General features: G+C 40.3%; 1 protein-coding gene across 2 annotated transcripts in view; it reads left to right on the top strand.

Annotated features, from left to right (window-relative positions):
• The window catches only part of mtss1lb (MTSS I-BAR domain containing 2b), a 61,247-nt gene extending 44,125 nt beyond the window's left edge, over positions 1-17,122 (top strand). The window contains exons 7-14 of one of the 2 annotated variants that reach the window (XM_065289257.2): positions 619-776; positions 1,735-1,842; positions 1,916-2,013; positions 4,021-4,153; positions 6,819-6,893; positions 8,172-8,348; positions 12,242-12,407; positions 12,581-17,122. In XM_065289257.2, the coding sequence (XP_065145329.1) occupies positions 619-776; positions 1,735-1,842; positions 1,916-2,013; positions 4,021-4,153; positions 6,819-6,893; positions 8,172-8,348; positions 12,242-12,407; positions 12,581-13,365 (1,700 nt within the window). In that variant the 3' untranslated portion in view covers positions 13,366-17,122. Of the gene's footprint in view, positions 1-618; positions 777-1,734; positions 1,843-1,915; positions 2,014-3,933; positions 4,154-6,818; positions 6,894-8,171; positions 8,349-12,241; positions 12,408-12,580 lie in introns of both variants that reach the window. The other variant, XM_065289256.2, reaches the window with a different exon arrangement.
• Positions 17,123-21,275: the final 4,153 nt, after the last annotated feature.

The raw sequence follows: 21,275 nt of genomic DNA, 5'->3' as shown, positions 1-21,275 counted from the left end.
CCACAACATTTAACCTCCACATGACATTTTGTCTTGACAGAGAGTAAATTAAGATTAAAGCCTGTCTCTACGCTTCAGTTTGCATGATTTTGCTTATTCTGTTTCAGCATGCATTCTGCCTGTGTTCCTGCAAACGCTTCTACTTCGGATAACAACCATCTCCAGCAATCTAGTCTGCATGAGTTAACCCTTTACCATTAACAACTTCTGGGACATTTCATTAAGAGTAGAAGACATTTTACCGCTGAGTTCAAAGGCATCTGTCATCATCTGTTGTGTAGATGCTAGACGGAGTAGTTCATTATGTTCTGTGTTGTATCCATATTGTTCGTAGATGGAGGACAGAATGATCATCATCATTTTCCTAATGCTAATGATTGACTTGTGCAATGTTTTTTCTTTTTTTTTTCTTTGATTTTCCATCTCTCTCTTTCGTTCTTTCTCTCTCTCTCTCTCTCTCTCTCTCTCTCTCTCTCTCTCTCTCTCTCTCTCTCATCACATTTTGACACGTTTGATTAATTCTGGCCATTTTGTCATTCTGTCTGTTCTTCACATGTTTCATACCTGCTCCTCTTTTCCTCCCCTCTTTTCTGTTGTGCTCTCTGTCGCCCCCGTCAGGCCGTGGAGATCTGCAGCCTCAGTTGGACAGTGCGATGCAGGACGTAAATGACATGTACCTGTTGATGGAGGAGACGGAGAAGCAGGCAGTGCGACGTGCCCTAGTGGAGGAGAGAGGACGCTTCTGTACCTTCATCAGCTTTTTGCAGCCTGTCGTGGTATAAAGCCCACCTCTCTTCTTATTTGAGAGCACATATAAATTTTTGTCAATACTGCGTATAGTAAACTTTAATGGAAAGAGCATTACACAGGAAATTGTTTGATTAAAAAATTTAGTTTTTATTGGGTTTTCAATAATGAATGATCCCTGATGAGGCAGACAGTGAATGATAACCACAGGCTAGCTAAAATATTATATATTTTTATTTAACATTCAGTACCACTCAAAAGCTGAGCACAGCTTAAAGCAACACTATGTAGTTTCCATGTAAAAATGACTTACAGCTCCCCCATGTGGTTGAAAAGCACAACAGTGCCTGGTATCAGACACTCTTCTGCAGGCAGAGGGAGGGGCGGGGCTGTGTGCTCTACCCTCCACCGCCACTTCCAGAGTGTGCTTGTAGCAGCTAGGAGGCTGCTCAGGTTGCAGCAAAAGTACAATTTGTCCAGTTAAAAGTTGTTCTATCACTGAAATAATTTTAGAGACATTATTTAAAGGTAAAAAAACTACATAGTGTTGCTTTAATGTTAACTATTTTGCACACTTTGTGAGGTCCTTGCACCTGTGATGCTTACAGTCTTTATACTTTATACTAATACTTTCCATAAATGCAGACCAATTGTTTGCTACCTTTGCTGTTCACTCTGCATGTTGTGCGGCTGTATATTTAGAAACAGGAAGAAAACCCTGTCAATAAAGTTTATTTTCCTCATGTTTTTATAAAGCTGAATGTGACATCTCACATGAGGCTTTGATTTGCATGAGTACATGTATTCCACTTTTCATTTATTATATATCAACATCTATCCAGAAATTACCAAGATTTAAATTTTGGTCAATATTGCTCAGCACTAGACACCAGTAACTAAGTAGGCAATATTGGTTTAAATTAACATGAGAATGGCTGATATTAAAACAATGGGATATAAAATAAGTCTGGGCTTGTTTTTTGTTAGAATGGAGAGATTGCCATGTTGGGAGAAATCACTCATCTCCAGGCTATTATTGACGACCTCACTGTTTTAACCTCTGATCCTCACAAACTGCCTCCAGCCAGTGAGCAGGTACATAGACACACACACACGCATGCATGCACACAACAAACTGAGACTAAAGCTAACACTGTCTCTTTGTTAGGTAATAAAAGATCTTAAGGGGTCTGATTACTCTTGGTCCTACCAGACTCCCCCCTCCTCTCCCAGTAGCTCTGGCTCTAGGAAAAGCAGCATGTGCAGGTGAGAGAATGAGAGGGGAAAACCGAGAATTGGGAAAGAGACTTTTTATCAAAATATTATTTTTATTAAATGTTTTATTTTGACTTGTTTTGTATAATCTGTGTTTGGCTTTTATTCAATTTGATACATTGCAGTGGCGGCTGGTGACTGCTCTTCCGAGGGGCGCAAATTCAAAATATGTGTCCGGCGTGTCATTTGTGATGCTCGTGTTTTCAAAATATGTGTTTGTTGCGTCATGTAAACCATGTGTTTTGTCAAAATAAGTGCCTGCTGCATACGCGTCAAAACTGTTTATGATAAAAGAGGCGCTCACATACACAAAATACGCACTCCCTTAACAGTAAACTCGGATAACGCATGAGATTATGCGAGTATCTGGCAAACGCAAGCATCTCTTTTATCATAAACCCATTAGACGCGTCTGCAGCAGGCACTTTTTTTTTGACAAAACACCTGATGCACATAGGTTCACTTGACGTGCAGAATACATATTTTGAAATGACGAACCACACACATGACGGGCTACATGCATACATGACAAGCTTCGCATCGTGCGCCCTCTAAAAAAGAAGTCACCGGGCGACACTGATGCATTGATAATATTTTACTAGAATAACAAAAGTCTCTGTTTGCTGCCAAGCAGACATGATGTGTTGTAAAGTACAGTACCAATATTTATTGCAAACATAAATCGCAAAGTGGCAGTCTATTGATATTTTGTAAAGTAAAATTGTGAATGCGAGAGAGAGAGAGAGAGAGAGAGAGAGAGAGAGAGAGAGAGAGAGGTCTACTATGGCCGCTGCTGCTTCACACAATCTCACTGTGTGTTAACATCACATCTGTAACCCCCAGATTACATCAGAAACCACAGTACAGTCACAAAGCACATACTGTGGTCATTAAAATGTTACTTGGTATTGCTTTCAACAGCCAAGGTGTAATGGATATTGATTTTTGTTCAGCCATTGGTTTTCTGGGATTAAGTCAATAGTTAAATGTAGTGATTAGCATTAACACAACTAGACTAAATGTGTTTGTTTATTTTGTTGTTCCTATCCATTAGCAATTAGTTAGCAATCGAGTGGCTGGATAAAGAATCTAATTGGCTCCCTGATATTTTAGCGCTGTGCTCTCCTAAATGAATATTCTAGGTTAAAAACAGCTTCAACTCCATCAACAACATTTGTCTAATATTCATATGTTGTTTTTAACCCGGAATACTCTTTTGAATTATATAATTATACTTTAATAGGAAGTGAAAGTCAGTTTTATGTACCAGTCCCATGTGGGCTTTGAGTACACCATTAGCTCCAGGGCCAATTAAAGCTTTGGTTAAAGTTGTGTCATGCAGCACCTGTTTGTGTTTGTTTGTTGTGTGTATCGCCTTGTATGGAATCAGATGCAAATAACATCATACAAGGCCCCCTGTGTCACACCTGTCACTCTGTCAAATTTTGTCTTACATGTTTTCTCCCTCTGCCTTTTCCCCCACCATAATCTTCATCTTCACCTATCAACTCCCTCACTGCTCGAGACTTTTATTTGTCCATCCCCTATTAACATTGCATTGCTCTTTCTCAAAATAATATTGCTATTTCTCTTTTTTTTACACCATATACCATTTTGTTACAAAAACTAACCCCTCATGAATCTTATTCCACTCTTACTTTATTCTCTTATTTGTTTTTCATCTTGACATCTTACACACACTGTTTTTTACATTTGACATAATTCAAAAAATCCTACTGTTTCTATTCAATCGAATTTTGTACCTTATCTGTCAATCATGTACCTGTCATCCTGTAACTTCTGTGGTTCATACTTGCATTTCCCCTTCCTTCCACTCCCAACTTGACATAAACACTATTACATCTTATACCCTGGTCCTCTGCCCTGTCACACCCTCCCTCACCCCTGCAGCAGTGTAAACAGCGCCCACAGTAGCGCCTCTAGGTCCTCTGGTGGTTCTCAGACTCACTCACCTGGTTCGTCCTGTCGCTATCGCAGCCTGGCCCAGCCACTGACGACAGCCGTGCACCGCCTCAGCAGCGTCTCCTCACATGACTCCGGCTTCATCTCGCAGGATGCCAACGTTTACTCCAAACCCCCATCACCAATGCCCTCTGATATAACCAGCCAGGTATGTATTTCTGAGGGTTTGTTCATGTATGAGTAATGTATAGTACTGTCTTTGGTGTCAGTGTTGATTTGGATAAGAGATTATTAATAACTCACACTGATGCTATCGCAAATATATATGACTTTCAGGTGAAGTTTTTGTATAAAAACATCCATCACTTAATGCATATACCTGTATACAGGTCCCAAACCATTTAACTCTTTCCCCGCCATTGACGAGTTATCTTGTCAATTAAGAGAAAACATTTCCCTGCCAATGACGCTTTCCTGAAGAGTTTTTACTGTAATCTGTAATTCTGCTATTGTCCACTAGATGGCCAATTTATAAAAACCTGAAACAAAAACTAATTTGATTAATTTTAAACTCTGTGTATGTTTTAATAATTATTATAAATCTGATCTTTAATAAAATGACTTTACAAAAATGCAATTATTTCAGCTTTTTGCTCAAAGTGTGGGATTTTTGAAGAAAACTCCCCATATTTAAGAGATTATAAAAAAGAACAAATGAAGATAGGATGAAACTTTTTTTCCCGTTTTGTTTGTTTGTTTGAAAGGAGGGGGTCTGTTCTTTCATTTGATATATTTTTATGTTTATACAGTACTGTGCAAAAGTCTTAGGCCATCATGCCACAATTAGATTTGTTGTTTTTGCAATGTTTTAGTGATATTATTATTATTATGATATAATTGTTTCTCAGTCTCTTGAATAGAATACATCCAGAAAATACAGGAAATGTGTATATAGTATTAAAAACTGTATAACATTTTTTTAGGTTTAGGGTAAACTCCCCTTCCACTTAAGCAATAGCAGGAGACTGCAGGATCTCTTAAACCTAAATAAAATTAAATCCTAATTTTTAATTTGAAAGAAATTTGTCTTTTTACTTCATTCTGCTCAAAAACGCTCAAGATGTGTTAAGTGCCAAGAAAGGTCACACTAAACACCGACGATGCCTATAGAAGACATTTAGTCCTGAAAATATTTTTTTTTTTTTACATATTTCCTGTGTTTTTTGTTTGTATCTTAATAAAATAGATTGAAAAATAAATATGGATGGACATTAAAACTTCCAAAACAACAAGTCTGGTGGTGGTGGACTAAGACTTTTGCACAGTTCTGTATATTTATAGAAGAAAATTCTCCTGGAAGGCATTTTGTGAAAATCACAAAAAATGCTGGTGGGCAACTTTAAAAAAAAGCCTGGTGGGGAATGAGTTAAGCACATCCAAGCACTAAATTTAAATATGGTGACACATTGATACTGTAGTTTCCCAAAATGTGTTCATATTAGCTGTAGTGGCCTTACTTAGCATGCGTTTATCAGATTTCTCTTTTTAAGTGTAAGGTTTCATCTCTCATTAATAGAGTTTAATCCTCTGCTACTGACATTACAGTGAGTCTGCAGAAATGAGGAGGTGATACAATCTGAGTATACCGGTTTATCAAACATCTGTATTGCTACAGTATCTCTAGGCAGGCAGCAAGAATTCCTGTGTAGGTAGAACGTGGGTTTACTTAGGGTTTTCTCCCACAGGCCAAAAACATGCAAGTTGAAAGGAACATGCCGGTGAATTGAATTGAAAATTAAATTGAATTGAAGATGCCAAAATAAATTGCCCCTCTCCCAACATGTTTATGGATTAACTTGTGTGGATCATCTTGTATATGGATTAACCAGTTCTTGCCATAAATATAGCCATATATGCTGGAATGGCATGAAGAAGAAAGAAAGAATTCCTGTGTGCATTTGAATTACAGAGCCCTCTTGTGGACAAGACTAAGAACAGTGCACCACTATGTGGTTTTATTACATTATATTGAAAAAAAGTGCACTATGAAATATTGTGGAAGAAGAGCATTCATGAAATGTGCGTATAGTACAAAAACAAGCTTTAAAAGCATTTACAGTGGAGTAATTCTAGACAAATGCATTTGTCAAAATGTTTTTTTGTCCTGACTGGAGGAAAAGAGGTTTAGTTTGGCTGTTAGTCTACACTAAGGTACAAGTGATGTAACTGGGACCCTTTAAAAAGTACTACTATGAACCATTAAGGTACAGATAAGTACCAAAAAGTTTGAGGTTACAATATGCACCCTTTGGGTACCAAGGTGTACTTTTTGAAAGGGTACCATCCCAGCGACAGCTTTTGTACCTTTTATCTGAGAGTTTACTACCTACTGTATACAGTGTATGTGACCCTGTCTGTGAAATCCAAGCTGAAGTCTCATAATCGAATTTCGACAGGAGCATCACATTTTGATTTCAAATTGATGTCAATCTTTGACATGGTCTTAATCAATATTAATGGTGTCAAGATCTTATTTTCACACAATGTACAGTATGATGATTTTATATAGAAAACAATACTTCACAAATAAAATGACTTACGCTGGGTTGTCACAGACTGGGTCACATTTGTTCCTGGTTTATTAACACCTTTTTTAAGGTAGTGTGGGTAACTCAAAGACCATTTAAACTCTTTTTAATCATACTCATTAAATAATAAAAAATGAAAAATGTCCATATCTTTTTGAAAGCAACATTCTTATTAACTTAATATCCCCTTTTTCATTTTCTTGTCTTATTAAAAATTTTGCATTCCAAAGGAATCCTTTAGATTTCTAAAACAATGATTTCTGTCTTTAACCGTCTCTCTTACAGAAATCATCGAGTTCAGCTTCATCAGAGGCATCTGAGACTTGTCAGTCAGTTAGTGAGTGTAGCTCTCCAACTACAGTAAGTATAGACTGCTCTGTCCATATCACATACAGTACAAAGTCTCCAACTGTAGTTAATATTCTGTATAAGTGACCTGTGTGGGTTGTGATGCTGAATAACCGTCTGGGATCTTCACTCCCATGCTGGTTTCAGCCTTTTGCTCTCATCAAATGTCATCTTCCACTCTCAGCATGCATCTGCAAAGCGATGGCCGCACACAACGCCTCCCGATTCTCTTGCTATTCTGACGGTCTCGATCTTATCTCTATCGTTTCGCAGTTTGGCTCGTCCTTCGCTACCTTCCGCCCTGCTCTCTCTCACACTGGCTCCATCAGGCCTTTCTCTGTCATACTTCCTGCGTCCCCACCCTATAACCACTCCCCTGGATCCAACACACCCTCTCCCACATCAAAGGTTTCTTGCTGGAAGGTTTGTCTCCATTGGCACTTTTCATTGCAGTTTTCTTTTTTTTATCATGTGCATGCTTGTATGTTGAATACTTGCTTCCCTGTCGAAAAGACTAGCAGTGCTGGTCACCAGGATATGTTGTGTTTTGGATGCTGGTCCCTAGCATGTGCCTTCCCGACATAGGCGCAGTTTCACGTTTGTGCTTGAGGGGGGCACCCACTGGCAAGAAAGGGTACTGCAATACTTTGAGATTAGCGAGAGAGTGGGGCTTTATGTGGTTTAAATGAATTAAAAAATAAATAAATAGCAATTTTAAGTAATTTAAGTAACTCAGTGTACCTATACAAAAATCAAGATTAGACAAATGAAATATGAATTCTTTTTCACCTTTTAATAAAATGACAGCTAGCTTTTCCAGAAAGATCTTGCAGGTAGCAAACCTATATTGGTCCACTTAGTCTAGTGCTAAACCAGCACCAAACATCATGAACCAGCTTGGACCAGAATGCAAGCTCATCTTTTCAGCAGGGGCTCCTGAATAATGCTTATTGACAAATTTCTGTGTTGGTTTCATTCTGCTTAACCACATTCATTACCTCATTTTGCTTTTTGACACGCAGCTTTAATGTTGGCTATTTGATCCTGGTTTCAAATCTCTGCATGTGAGATTTGCTAAACCGAGCAGGCCACGGAAGGTACCCTTGAGTTCACTTACAATGTGACGCAAACACAACAAATTGGGATTTTCCTAAAACAAATAAGACCCCATCCAACCCTGTTTAAAGGACATTCAAACTGCTGGATAGTGGGACGGTCATCTCTCTTACACCTGAGACCGCTACAATGCAGATTTTCACAGACCGGCACTAACCACTCTTACTTCTTCAGGATTGGTCCAAGGTAAGTTCCACTGAACAACCATTGGCCAGCACTCTTCAGAGAAGAAAAGAGCCCCTGGATAGGCTGAGGGAGGCAGAAACATCTCCCCAATCCCAGGGCTATTCTGGAATGCATTCAGAAGACCAACAGAGACCAAGGATGACCCCAGCCACCATAGCTGCCAAGGTAAGTTTGATCAACCAAAAAATGAAAATTTACTCACCCTCATGTTGTTCTAAACCTGTATGAGTTTTTTATTCTAAATGAACACAAAATAAGATATGAAGATTTTGGTTCCAAAACGCGATAAACGCCATAAAAAAAAGAAAATGAGTTACCGCCAAGAGCAGTATTGTATCAGGTCAGTATTAAAAAGTAAATTCCTACGATTTTATGCAAAATCCAATGTTATTTTGTTAGCCTGGTAATACCATCCTCTGCTATTTTGATTCACTTCATAGACAGAGTCTGGCTGAGCATAATTGACAATCGTTTTCCTTCTCGTGGGAGGGGCTTGTCTGAAGTTTAAAATCATTGGTCTAAACGTAAGCCAATCACATAACGTTTGGATATGATGTGCGTTAAGGGCCGGCTCAGCCGCATCGAATTTCTGCTGTAAAACACACGTATGATGTGAAAACAAACCCATCGAGCGAAATACTGGAGTTAACATGGCTATGAACGACTTTTGCAGATTATGTAAATAAATCGGGCCAGAGCTAGTTGAACACTATCCTTACGGTGTCTTTCCACTCACGTCTAAGTGGAGGAACGCCCCTCGCTCAAACTCTTCCACCAGACAGCCATAACCACATGTAAATTAAATCTTCCTACCTTATTTTCTGATTAATCAGGAACGTCACCAAAGAATGTTTGCCCACGCGTCCTCCACCATTAACTGTGAACAATGAAATTCCCTTCCATGATTTCTCAATCGTTTTGCACGTCAAGCTGTGCTACACACAGTTTCTCAATGAGGATCGGTAATAGTTGATAAATTCAACAACAACATAATCTCCATTCAAAATGTTTAACAAACACTTTTCTTGTTCGGGCTTAAGTTGGCAAGTGCCGGTGTTTTCCACAACAGAGCAAATAGCTTTCTGTGCCTCCATGTCCACTACAAACTACAACCGTACATTTGCCGCTTAGCGTCTACGTCACGGTTCTCAGACCGCCCTCTGTTCGTTGATTGGGCCGTCGGTCTTGAAGCCGGGGGAAAACGGTTTGAATTGGAGGTATCTCAGACTGAGTACAGAAGCGTAATGAAATTTAGCGGAAGTACAAAGTCTGACGTAGTCAGGCTATTATTTTGTCATCTTTTTTTCCAAAACGCAATAAACGCCAGTCCTCCTTTTCTGCAGAATGCAATAAATCCGCTCAACAAAACACAGCGCACCATTCCACGCACAGTTAACAACAATGGTGGCACACACGTTGGATACACAGGGAATCCTAGTTTTCCACATCTACTTTGTACTTCATGGTCAACAAACAAACAAAAACAAAATAATACCTTTGATGGCACCTGTGGTGGTTTTCTGTGACGGGAAAGAAACAAAAGCCATCAAAATCTAATTATTCACGCGAGAGGCACTCGGGAGACAGAAAATTGCCGGCTGTTGCTTGTTCTCCCGACAGCATCAAGCTTCTGTCATGCTAACACATTGACCCCAGGGGATCTTATGAAAAACTTTCCATTATTTTACTCAAATGCAACAAAAATCAAGCAGGACAAAAACATTTTACAGCTGATCGCTGTTGAAAAATATCAGCAACGACGTCCCAAGTATAACAGCAGCAATGACAGTGTTCTTAATATGACAAAGTAAATGTTTTGATTAATGCCATTAATGTTTATTTTTTAATCAGTGTAAACCACTAGTCAACTAAATTAATATAACATGGCAAAGATGAATGCACATTTATATATTGATTCAATAGATTTATTGCATTTTGAAAACAAAAACTTGGAAACATGGATTTATTGCAATTTGTGGAAAAAAATTATCAGTTTTTATAATACATTTTTGAAAAAAAATTATGAATTAAATTTTTTAGTGTTTTTATAACCTAAAGATGCTTTGTGAAAGTTTATAACAGAAAATAGTGGTTTTCATCTCGTCACTTTCTTGGTATAGAAAACACATTTTTACCGAAATTAGTCAAAATGGATGTATTGCGTTTTAGAACCAAACTGTTCATATTTTGATCAATGATGGTAAGCACACAGTTCCATAGTAGGAAAAACTAATAGTATGGAAGTCAATGGGTACCGCAACTGTCTGCTCACCAGCAGGGGCGCTGCTAAGGATTTTGGGCCCCATGAAAAGAATCTTGACAGGGCCCCTAACACAGCTGAGACTTTTCATATTAATTTACATAAAATCATGCGCTTTTATGGTATTTTGACTACCAATGGGGTGAGAAAATTTTACTTGAATTAAGTGTTTAAGAAAAAATAAATATTATTTCACAATTTTTTTTTCACCCCATTGGCAGATCATTTTGCTTGTTTTGAGGACAATTTCACTTAAATTGTATATTAATTTGTCTTAAAACTAGACTCATTTACTTAGGTCATTTTGCTCATCAAGAAAAAGCATCTTAATTTAAGAATTTTTAGATATTTCTACTGAAAACAAGACAAAAATGCTAAGTAAGAAAGTCAATTTTTGCAGTGTTGAACGTTTAACTAAAACTGTGTATTGTTATTTTTTCCAGCGTTTTCTTGACATAACATGAGGAGAAAATTGAGTTCCCTTATCATGCACTTTTAACACTAGAACGGCCACCAGCAGTCATTTTAACCGTAACATTTAAACTTTTGCATTGCAAAAAATTATTTTCAATATTTTCTTGGGTCATTTTGCTCAAGAAAAACCATCTTAATTTAAGAATTTTTTGATATTTTACTGAAAACAAGAAAAAAATATTAAGAATTTTTTTTCTTGTTTTCAGTAAAATATCAAAAAATTCTTAAATTAAGATGTTTTTTCTTGAGCAAAATGACCCAAGAAAATAAGTCTAGTTTTTAGACCAAAAATATTACATTTAAGGGATTTTGTGCATAAAACAAGCTAAAAAAATCTGCTAATGGGGTAAGCAAATTTTTCTTGAATTTTTCTTGAATTTAGTGTTTACCCCATTGGCAGATTTTTTTGCTTGTTTTATGCACAAAATCACTTAAATTTAATATTTTTGGTCTAAAAACTAGATAAATTTTCTTGGGTCGTTTTGCTCATCATGAAAAAGCATCTTTATTTAAGAAATGTTAGATATTTTTACTGAAAACAAGACAAAACTACTAAGAATTTTTTTCTTGAAAATAATTTTTTGCAGTGTGGTAATTATCTTTGACACTAGAACAAACAAGGCGTCATTTTGACCGATTTGAAATTTGCATAGTCAATAACTTTGTCTAAATAAATCATAAAGCCTTGCTGCTCCCTGACTTTTCCTAAAACTACGTGCATTTTCATTAAAACTATAGTTTAAATATTTATTGTGTGAATAAAAACAGAAATATAATCATTTCTATCTATAACGTCCACAGGCAGTCATTTTGCGCTGTTTAAATTGAGTTTTGCCAAGTTGATATTCTGCCGGCGCTATAAGTGAAGTCAAGCTGTGTTGCCTGGATTATACAATTTGGGTGGACTGAACCATTTTATGATAATTGAGAGGGGGGAAAGGGGCCCACGGACGTTTGTGTTTCCTAAACAAATAAAAAAAATTGATACCAGGAAACAGCAAATAGAATAATTTAAAGTTAATAATTTTTACTATTAAATATTTTTACCACCACAATTTTGGGGGCTTCTCCGGGCTCCCTCTTACTCGTGGGCCCCGAGAATTGTCATTGTTTACCCCCCCCCCCCTTTACAGCGCCCCTGCTCACCAGTACTGGTGTTCTGTCCTTGAAACTGCTTAATTTTCAAGGTTACCAACAGGCCTTGACCAGTATTGTATTTTGAGAGAGAGGGAGAGAGTCAATGCTCTATATGTATAATAGCAGTAAGGTAAAATGTGAAAGTGCACTGAGGTATCATAACTTGGTATATTATGTTATGTGTTAGCATGGGGAGGAGGTCTCTCCAGCTGCTAGTGATCTGGCTATGGTGCTGACACGAGGACTCAGCATGGAGCAGCAGAAGAGCAGCCGAGATTCCCTTCAGTATTCCAGTGGATACAGCACTCAGACCACCACACCATCCTGTTCGGAAGATACTATTCCCTCACAGGGTAACCCACACACTTAAAAACACCCACATGTACTCTCATTTACAGTATACTTCCAGATTTATTCAATAGCTTTCAGTGAATGTTATTAGCATATGTTAAAAGTCAAATGGATGGGGAGTTCGGTGGAGATGCTTTACTACTTTTATATATGGTTGTGTTTTATTTTTTATCAGGCTCTGATTACGATGGCTATTCGGTGAATGGAGACACAGAGGCTGATGGACAGGCCGAATTCGATAAATCCTCCACAATTCCCCGTCACAGTAATATCGCCCAGAACTACCGGCGCATGATACAGACTAAGCGTCCTGCCAGCACAGCAGGCCTGCCCAGCGGAGTCGGCGCTCTGGGTGGACCACCTGGCGGAGGCGGTGGGGGTGGTATGGCTGGCACCGCCACCATCCGCCGAACGCCATCGACCAAACCCGGGGTGAGGCGCACCCTCTCCAACGCTGGCCCTATTCCTATACGCCCACCCATTGTGCCAGTCAAGACCCCCACTGTGCCTGACTCACCCGGAGGATGCGCAGGCCCACCCGCCCGTGTGGGCAGCGAAGAATGTGTCTTTTATGTGCCGGACGATGCCTCCCCGGGGGCGCTGGAATATGTGAAGGCCTCTCCGAAGCGTTTGAGCCTTCCCAACACAGCCTGGGGCGCGGGGGGAGTGGGCGGTTTAGAGATGAGCGTGTACGGCCAAGCGGGGGAAGAAGATCATTTACTGGCCGCCAACCGCCACAGCCTGGTTGAGAAGATCGGAGAGCTGGTGGCCAGCGCTCATGCCTTAGGTGAGGGCCAGTACCCTTTCCCCTCACATCCGAACCAGCCTCCACCAGGCCCTGAGTCTCAGCTCGACACAGATGAGCCACAGGAGGGTCAGGACATGCTGGTGTCTATCCGTCGAGGGGTCCGACTGCGCAAAACCGTCTCTAATGATCGTTCCGCCCCTCGGATTTTGTGATGGCTCGCAGAATTAGACCGAAGTAACCCCAGGAGAAAACTTCGCATTGACTCTTTAGAAAACGAGCTATGATAAAGAGGATAAAAAATTTAATGTTTAAAGTCATTAGAGAAAATACGTGATGAAATAATGAATAACAATAATGAAAAAAGTTAATGATATGTAACAGCAGGCCGAGGCCAATATAACTCTTAGCGTGTCTGAACGCATGTTTGTCTTATTAACACGCCCATCACCACGGCGGGATAGTTGAACTGTACTGAGACAATAAACTACTGAAAGAACCAGGGACCAGGATGTTGGGGGATTTTTGTGTTGTCCCTTCTACTTCATGGTCCCCCTAAAATAATAGCCTCCCCAAACTATGGACCCCAGGAATCAGTGCTGGAGAAGCTCAACTTAATTTCAGGGGTATGCAGGGGCTTTTCACAAATCCCTACCCTCTGCAACACTCCAGTAAATTTGACGTTGCAATTTGAAAGTGTTAATGGTATCATGCTATCGCGTGTTGGTGTCTGGCCTATTAGTCGGGCTGGAGGTGAGCAGGGCTTTGCTGCAGGTCAGCTTGTGGTTGGAGAAGAGGGATGGGATTTATATTTTGTTTGTACACTTCTGTCTTGTTTAATCCGGTTTGCTTTATTTACCGAAAAGTTAATCACCTCCTAGCTACTAGGAGTAGTCAGGTATATGGATTTTTGACAGGTGAGAAACCACCATGATAATGTGGAGCAATAATGCTTTTTGCCTTTTTCTTTTATGGGGAAGATTTTGAAGACCAGCTTTTAGCGAAGCTGTTCGTTTTTGATGTTCAGGTGTCTTCAAAAGCAGTCTGTTAATAAGTCTGATTACGGCTTATTGAAATAAATAAGGAAGAGCACTTTTAAGGTGAAGTTTTGACCACTAGTTGTCACTGTGGCCACACTGTGTGTGGTGAATGCTGTGAGAGGACGCGGTTGCTTGCCCTGCTACACAGGGAGATGAGTGCGTATAGCGATGTGATAATATAGGAAGATAAGAGAGAGAGAGAGACAGGATGTGAATCAGAAGAATGATTTCGAAGGGAAGCTGACTGATATATTTAATTTCCAATTCGAGTTTGTAAAATAAGGAACTTTTTTTTTCAACTTTTTGCTAGGATGCCTCAAACCCCTAATATATCGGTCGACAGGGAGAAGAGCTTAGATGAAGGCACACACCTGGCTGCCATTTTTGGGGAATTACAGTACGGATCTGCGGAGGGAAGAAGGGATGAAAAAAGGAGAGAATGAACTCTAGGAAGAAAACTCATCCAGTTGTTTATGATAAAAGCATTCCACTGCCTGTCATAGATGATATAGGAATAAATGCCTAGAAAAATGCTTGCCGGTAACGCCGGTTCCTGGCGTCTTTAGTACCACAATACTGTAACCGGAATGGTGATTCCCTGTTATCACCTGACGGGAAGAACGCAATGCTCTGTGATGATACTGGATGTGGATGGTGATGTAGTAGGTCAAAACGTAGTTTTAGTCATGTAGTGTCTGTCTGTGAGTGACTTTCTGTTCTCCCAAGATTCCCTATCACCCCTGCAGTCACAAATAGTGTTGTTGCTTGAGAAGAACACAATGAATGCCAGACACGTACTCCTTTAACTCCGTACTTTTAGTTTGTTTTTATTTATTTTGCATATATAGAGCACTCTGTTGTAGGAATGCCTGTAGCATTAAAAAAAAGGAAAAAGTACCTCTGTTTTGCGACAGTAAGTACGGATGTGTCTGAACTTCTGCTGAAAATAGCACTGTTCTGGAACGCTGGGACCAACATAGAGCAAGCTGAAATGAAAGAACAGGGTTAATATAATCAAGGCCAACCATAGAAGAGCAGGTCATAACTTTGTACATATTCATGAATAAATATTTTCCACACAATGTTGTTTGGTGGTGGTCTAGGCATGGGTAAAGAATCAAATGCACAGGCTATGGCAGCAATAAAGTGAAGTTTCAAGTTGGACCGGTATGAAGTATCATATCTTTAGTTACATATCCAATACGTGTCAACAGTTTGCATGCTAAACTTACCGGTTTTCAATGAAGAGTTCAGCGCAAGTGAAGGAGTTTTGAATGGGAAAGTAATGAAAGAGTAGTGTGAGATGAGGAAAGGTGAAGAAAGGCAAGGCCGGTGTACAGTAATTGGTGAGAGATACAGTAAGGAGTGAAGTGAATGGGAAATAAAATAGAAAAGAGTTTGATAGTTGGCTCACTGTTGTCTCTTTATTGTAATACCAGTCCCCGAGGTCAGGAAGCAAGGTGACACCTAAAAGCTCCCCGGAGGAAGCCAGGATTGAAAAAATACTGTCGCTTTTAAGCTCAGCCGTCAGCGTCTCGTCTCCATACTTGCCCCATGCAGCAGCATTGAGTCTTTTGGTTCTCAGGTGATTATACATGCGTTTGTGCAGTCATGTTTAACTCGCGTCTCCTGCTGTACGTCACGTCATGCTATAAGTCGGCGTTCGTATGTTAGACCTCACAGTTCAGCTGTGAAAATTAGATCAGTGACCTGTTAAGTTTTCTAAAGCTCAGGATTCACAGATTTTCTCTAGAGCTGCCCTGGTTATTTAAAGTAACTCTGGGTGGAAGATGTGGTTTATGTGCTTCGATGGTTTGTACATTTCATTTTGAGGGCAATATTTTGACAGTACTACAGAATGACAGATATTGTTCTTACATGATTTCACAACCGCTTGCTTTGTGGGGTTATTTGAACCCTAATCCCACCCCTACATGCACATAGACACACGCAAGTTTTGCCTTTACATCTAATTTATAAAGCCAAACATATGCCAAAAAAGTGAATTTGGCCAAACCCCTGGTTGTTTATATTAAGTAACAACTGATCGTGTATAGAGTTAGCGTACAATCAATAAATATATCGTCAGCCTTATGCAACTTCATGCCTTTTTTCTGTAACCCCCTGCGATGGACTGGTTGTCTACCCAGGGTGTATCTGCTCCGAGATGCTGGCATCTCCAGCCCTCCGTGACCCTGCAGAGGGTAAGCGGGTTTGGAGAATGGATGGATGGTTGCTACAACCCCCTCACATTTTCATTTTTAATCATGCATCACACCTCTAGATTACTGTGGACAGTACATGGGCATGTGGTGCCACCAATGCTAATTCGGACTTCCTTTTCTCACCCGCTCACGCTCCGACTCTCGAAGATGCCCTAAAAGACACCTGTCCCCCACGCTCAGTTCAGCCACGACACTACAATCTTCCCTCTCTGCTGTCTCAGCCGTGCCCTCACGGAGGGAGGACTTGGCAACCGGGTGTCACGAAAACTGAGCTGAACGCAGTGTCTTCTTTCCTCCCCCCACACACAAGTGGCATCGCACATGTCCTTATTTAAACTAAATTCATAACGGACTCGAATTAGCAAGCTCTATAGCTCAACAGATTAAACCAGTGTACTTTATTATGTTTCTTCATTTCTTTCACATGTTAAAGATATTTGTGCATTTGTTTTTTGTACAACCCAGCCCTTCCTCTGACCGAATTAAGTAACGCTACAGGTGTTGTTGTCTTTGTTTTTGCCTCCTCTCTTAAGCTTTCGCTTTAATTTATTGTGCTGTTTTCCCGAGGCTAATTTTGCCACTGTTGCTGATAACATCCCTTCCTTTTTTGTAATATTTATCCTAATTTCGTTAAGTTTAGTCACAGCTAATGTAACAAAACACACTGTGATGATTCCAGTATTAATAAAAGTTGTACTTAAACTGTGTGAGGTGAAGTTTGTTCTTTGGCATAATTTAAAAGCTGCTTCTGTCTCAGGTAATGTACATCGCCTAAAGTACTGAACATATGAACAAGATTCGATTAGACCATTGCTTGATGAAGAAAGACTTAAAAGCCATTGCAAAAACATTTAAATTATAAAACATTATATAGAAAAATCTTTTTAAAACATTATATAAAGACATTTTGACACCACAAAAACAACAACCAGGGGCCTATACCATAGTTATAGTTTGGGTTTTGGGTACCATGAAAATAGCTTGTTCCAACAAGGCCTGATCACATTGATTTGGTTTTGTCAACTTGAAATCCTGTAACCCTGAGTATGTTTATCCATTTCATGGCACAGGCCCCAGATGAATATATGTATTTACATTTAAGAAATATATGATATTGTTGTTTATATAAGGTATACATTTAAACAGAACATGAGAAATAATTGATACAGTTTTATTGAAAACACTGGCTAAACTATCATGAAAGAAAGAGAAAAACATCCATTTAGTGTGTGTTTGTGTAAGGTTGCTCTTAAACGCCAGGGGGCGCCAAAGATGTTTTATTATTCATCAAGTTTGTTTTTGATTTTTGAAGCTTAAGTTGGGGTATAAAGGTTGCAAAACAAACAGTTCATGTCTTTCACACCCAGAAACAAATAATAATAAAAAATCGAGTGAGCAAATCTCCAAGCACCAGTCAGCTCTGTAAGAACTCTGTAAGACAGAAACAACGATTCGCAATTTAGCCTTCATTGCTACCATCAGCTTAGTGTTATTTGCAGTGGAAGCCCCTGAAGCTGTATAAAGCAGTCCCAGTTGCACACTGGACTGCTCGGAGCTCGAGTGTGTGTCTTCAATGTGAGTCAAGTCACTTCATCTATATAAAACACACGACTTAATTAGGACGTCTTCTTGGACTCGTGTCTCTGGTGTGTTCTTTAACCACACAAATGCAACTTTAATTAAAAATAAGTAGGCCACGATTAATTTAAGAAATCCTAACAATGAAATTCAGCAGGATGATAAAGGACATTAGAGAGTTTACATAAAGAAATTGATATTTAAATACCGTATGCCTAATTTACCACCAACAAGTATTTAAAGGATCATAACGGTGTTGGGAAGAAAAGTTATTTGTGTCTGTTCTCTATAAACCCTGTATGAAATGCTATCCCTGTTCACTAAACTATTTGTTGGTTAAACTTAAAAAAAAGTGTTTGTGCTGCCTCAGAATTTTGAGTTACAGTAATTAAAATATAAAGATAAAGGGCACCAATTATACGATTCACGATTTTACATTTTCTTTCCCTACTGAAAAATCCAGCTAAGACCAGCATAAGCTGGTGAGCTGGTTTAAGCTGGTCTCCTAGCTTGGTTTAAGCTGGTATTGCTGGTGTAGCTGTTTGGTCACTTTTTAAGCTGGACTTAGCTGGTCATGCTGGAAGACTAGCTGACCCACCAGCTTTGCCAGGTTGGGAGGACCAGCTTAGACCAGCTACTGCCACCTTAAACCAGCTACCAGTTTATGCTGGTCTTTGCTGGATTTTTCAGTAGGGTTGTTGTGTAAGTGTGTATTAATGTTAACGATATACAAAAGGTAAATCCCAAAGTAAATGATGATGTTGGTTATCGTTTCCAAAGTATATCTCTTTTCTTAGACCTCAACAAACACAAGGATTGTAGGCAACAGTTTACTTCCTGTGCCGGTTTACGTGGATGCGAGGGTCATCATTAATTAATTCTGCCCGCATCTGAAATACAGCCTGTAAGTAGTCTTTGTTTTTATATTTAAAGAATTTACTACTGACTAAAACATGACTCAAACACGAGTTTTGTGCGGTATAGCACTTGTTGTTTGTCGTTTTTTACGATCACAAATAGAGACACTGTTTTAATGTTTTAGTAATCCTTACCTTACCAATCTGTTACATCCTGCTCAAGCCGTGCTGGCATGATCAGATTTGGCTTGTATTAATAAGGCAGTAAAGACGATATTAACTCCTGTCAGTGCATTGGAAGCTAATCTTCAAAACATGGTAAGGAGGGTAACATTTCGGGCTCACGTCAGAGGTATTCAGGCCAATCACAATGTACTGGTAAGCAAGGCTTTGAACCGGTTCACGGAACAAAAACAAAAACTCGAACCTTTTGATGTTTTGCAAGGAACAGAAACGAAACCAGAACTTTCCAAAAATTATGTTCCGGAACAGAAACGTTTATTTAAAATAATGGTAACCGGTTAATACCATTAATTTTTTTGTTCTTTGACAAGATTTCTGTACAATATGACTCGCTGAAGTTCACTTCCGGTCGTCGTTGACTCATTGGAGAAATGAAAGGCTTGCCACCAGCAAGTAGCCTACTCAAGCCCAAGTCTCAATGCTCAATCATAAGAGGTAAATATTGCAGGCTACCAAGTATCTCAAGATGTTTGTTTTTACTAATTAGGGTGTAACGGATCGCAGTTGATCTGTGATCCGTACAGATCACGACCCACGGTTCGGCTCGCATGGGATTCGCGGATTAATACGCAAATTTAAATAGAATGAAAGTTGATCATTTGCACGTGTTTCAAATGTTTGCAGATGCATATGCGGTTGAATGTGTCCGGTCCAACTCCAATCAAAAGTGATTATCCCTATGCCCTTCAAAGATAAGAACTCTTGATGTATAAACTTGAGAGAGAGTTGCGCTACTGTGTCTCATACTGTAGTCAAGTAAAATACATTTGGCGACTAAAGCACTGAAAAACTACGTAATTTTCATGTGGAGCGACTGTTTATGCTGCATCTTCTTCCCAAGCGCCGTTTGGAATTCGTCCTCCATCTGTGTGTGCGCGTGTTTAAGTGCATTCAACAAATGTAGGCATGTCAGAATTACAGTTCCCTTTCAGTCGGTCACTACGACGTCACGTCGTGACCGACGAATTGGGAACTCGCTTAGAGAGACCAATCTGCTTCGAATACTACTAAAACGCCAATGAACTTGGCATTGAGATATTTGCATAATGCTGGCGCCGCCCCGCCAGGTGCGTATATAAGCAGCAGGTGCAAATAGGGAAATTAGCTTTTATTCGCTTCGAAAGCCGGCAGTATCTGCTACTGAGAAGCTACTTTACTCTGTTGGGATTTGATTGCTGAAGTTGGTTGAACTAGCAGTATCACAGCGGACGCTTCGCTTATTCCACGGCTCTACATCTGTTTATTGTTTTGAGTTTAGTGTGTGCGTTGCCTTCCTGTGCGCTCATCAACTAAGCATCTGAGTGAATTTCCCTAAAAGAGTGATACGAGAGAGCTTTGTGCCTTGTTAAAGGCAGCCACTCTCTCGTATATGCGGGGATCAGCGTCCTTTTCAGGATAGCTTTTCGCCCGTGCGATCTTGGATGCGAGAAGTATAAGGGTTCCAGTGACGGTCACGAGCGCTGTCTTCGTGCTCAGGCATTGAGCACTCCGGGGCTGCGTTCGTGGAGAGTTTCTGTTCTCTCTGTGAGAGCATAACCCTCTTGGATTGCGGAGACGACTGTCGTTTCTACGGGAACGCTGTCCGCGCCTTTGCAGTGCTGACGCCGCCATGGTGCGGCTGTCAAGCGCTCGCAGGGCGCCCTTCGCGTCACTACGCTGAGTAGGACGGAGGATGCGTCCTCCACCTACCGGCCTTCTCATCCTCAGCCGGTTGAGGCTCCGGTGGAGACTGCAGAGTCGTGTTCTACGATGTCTGCCGAATCCATTGGACCTCCTTCTGGTCCCGTCACTTCTGCAGCATCAGAGGGGTGTCCATTTTTCCTCCGAGGCAGAGTCGTTCCGGAGATGGCGGCCGTGCCCGCTCGAGCGGCGGAGACGGTAGAGTTGGAAAGGTTAACCCCTCTCCGCCCGAACCGTCCCGCCCACATGATTGGTACTTCGGAGCTGCTCGGACCTCTCGGTCCTCTCCTCCTGTGCCTTTCTTCCCCGACGGCACGAAGAGCTGACGTGATTTGCGGCCGTCCGGCCGTTCAGCTTTCACCCCTCACCTCCCTCACCAACGGAGCCGCTAAGGGCGGGGACCCCTTCAGTGGAGCGGGATGCGTTCCTGGAGGGACCACCCAACCCTTCCCTCCCGTGTTTGTAGACAGTCGTCCGGTTACGGACGCTGCCCATCAGGCAT

This window comes from Paramisgurnus dabryanus, chromosome 2, assembly GCF_030506205.2.
Source record: "Paramisgurnus dabryanus chromosome 2, PD_genome_1.1, whole genome shotgun sequence".
In the NCBI taxonomy this organism is placed as follows: Eukaryota; Metazoa; Chordata; class Actinopteri; order Cypriniformes; family Cobitidae; genus Paramisgurnus; species Paramisgurnus dabryanus.
Note: the sequence above shows the minus strand (reverse complement) of the source record. Positions and strands in the feature narration are given on the sequence as shown.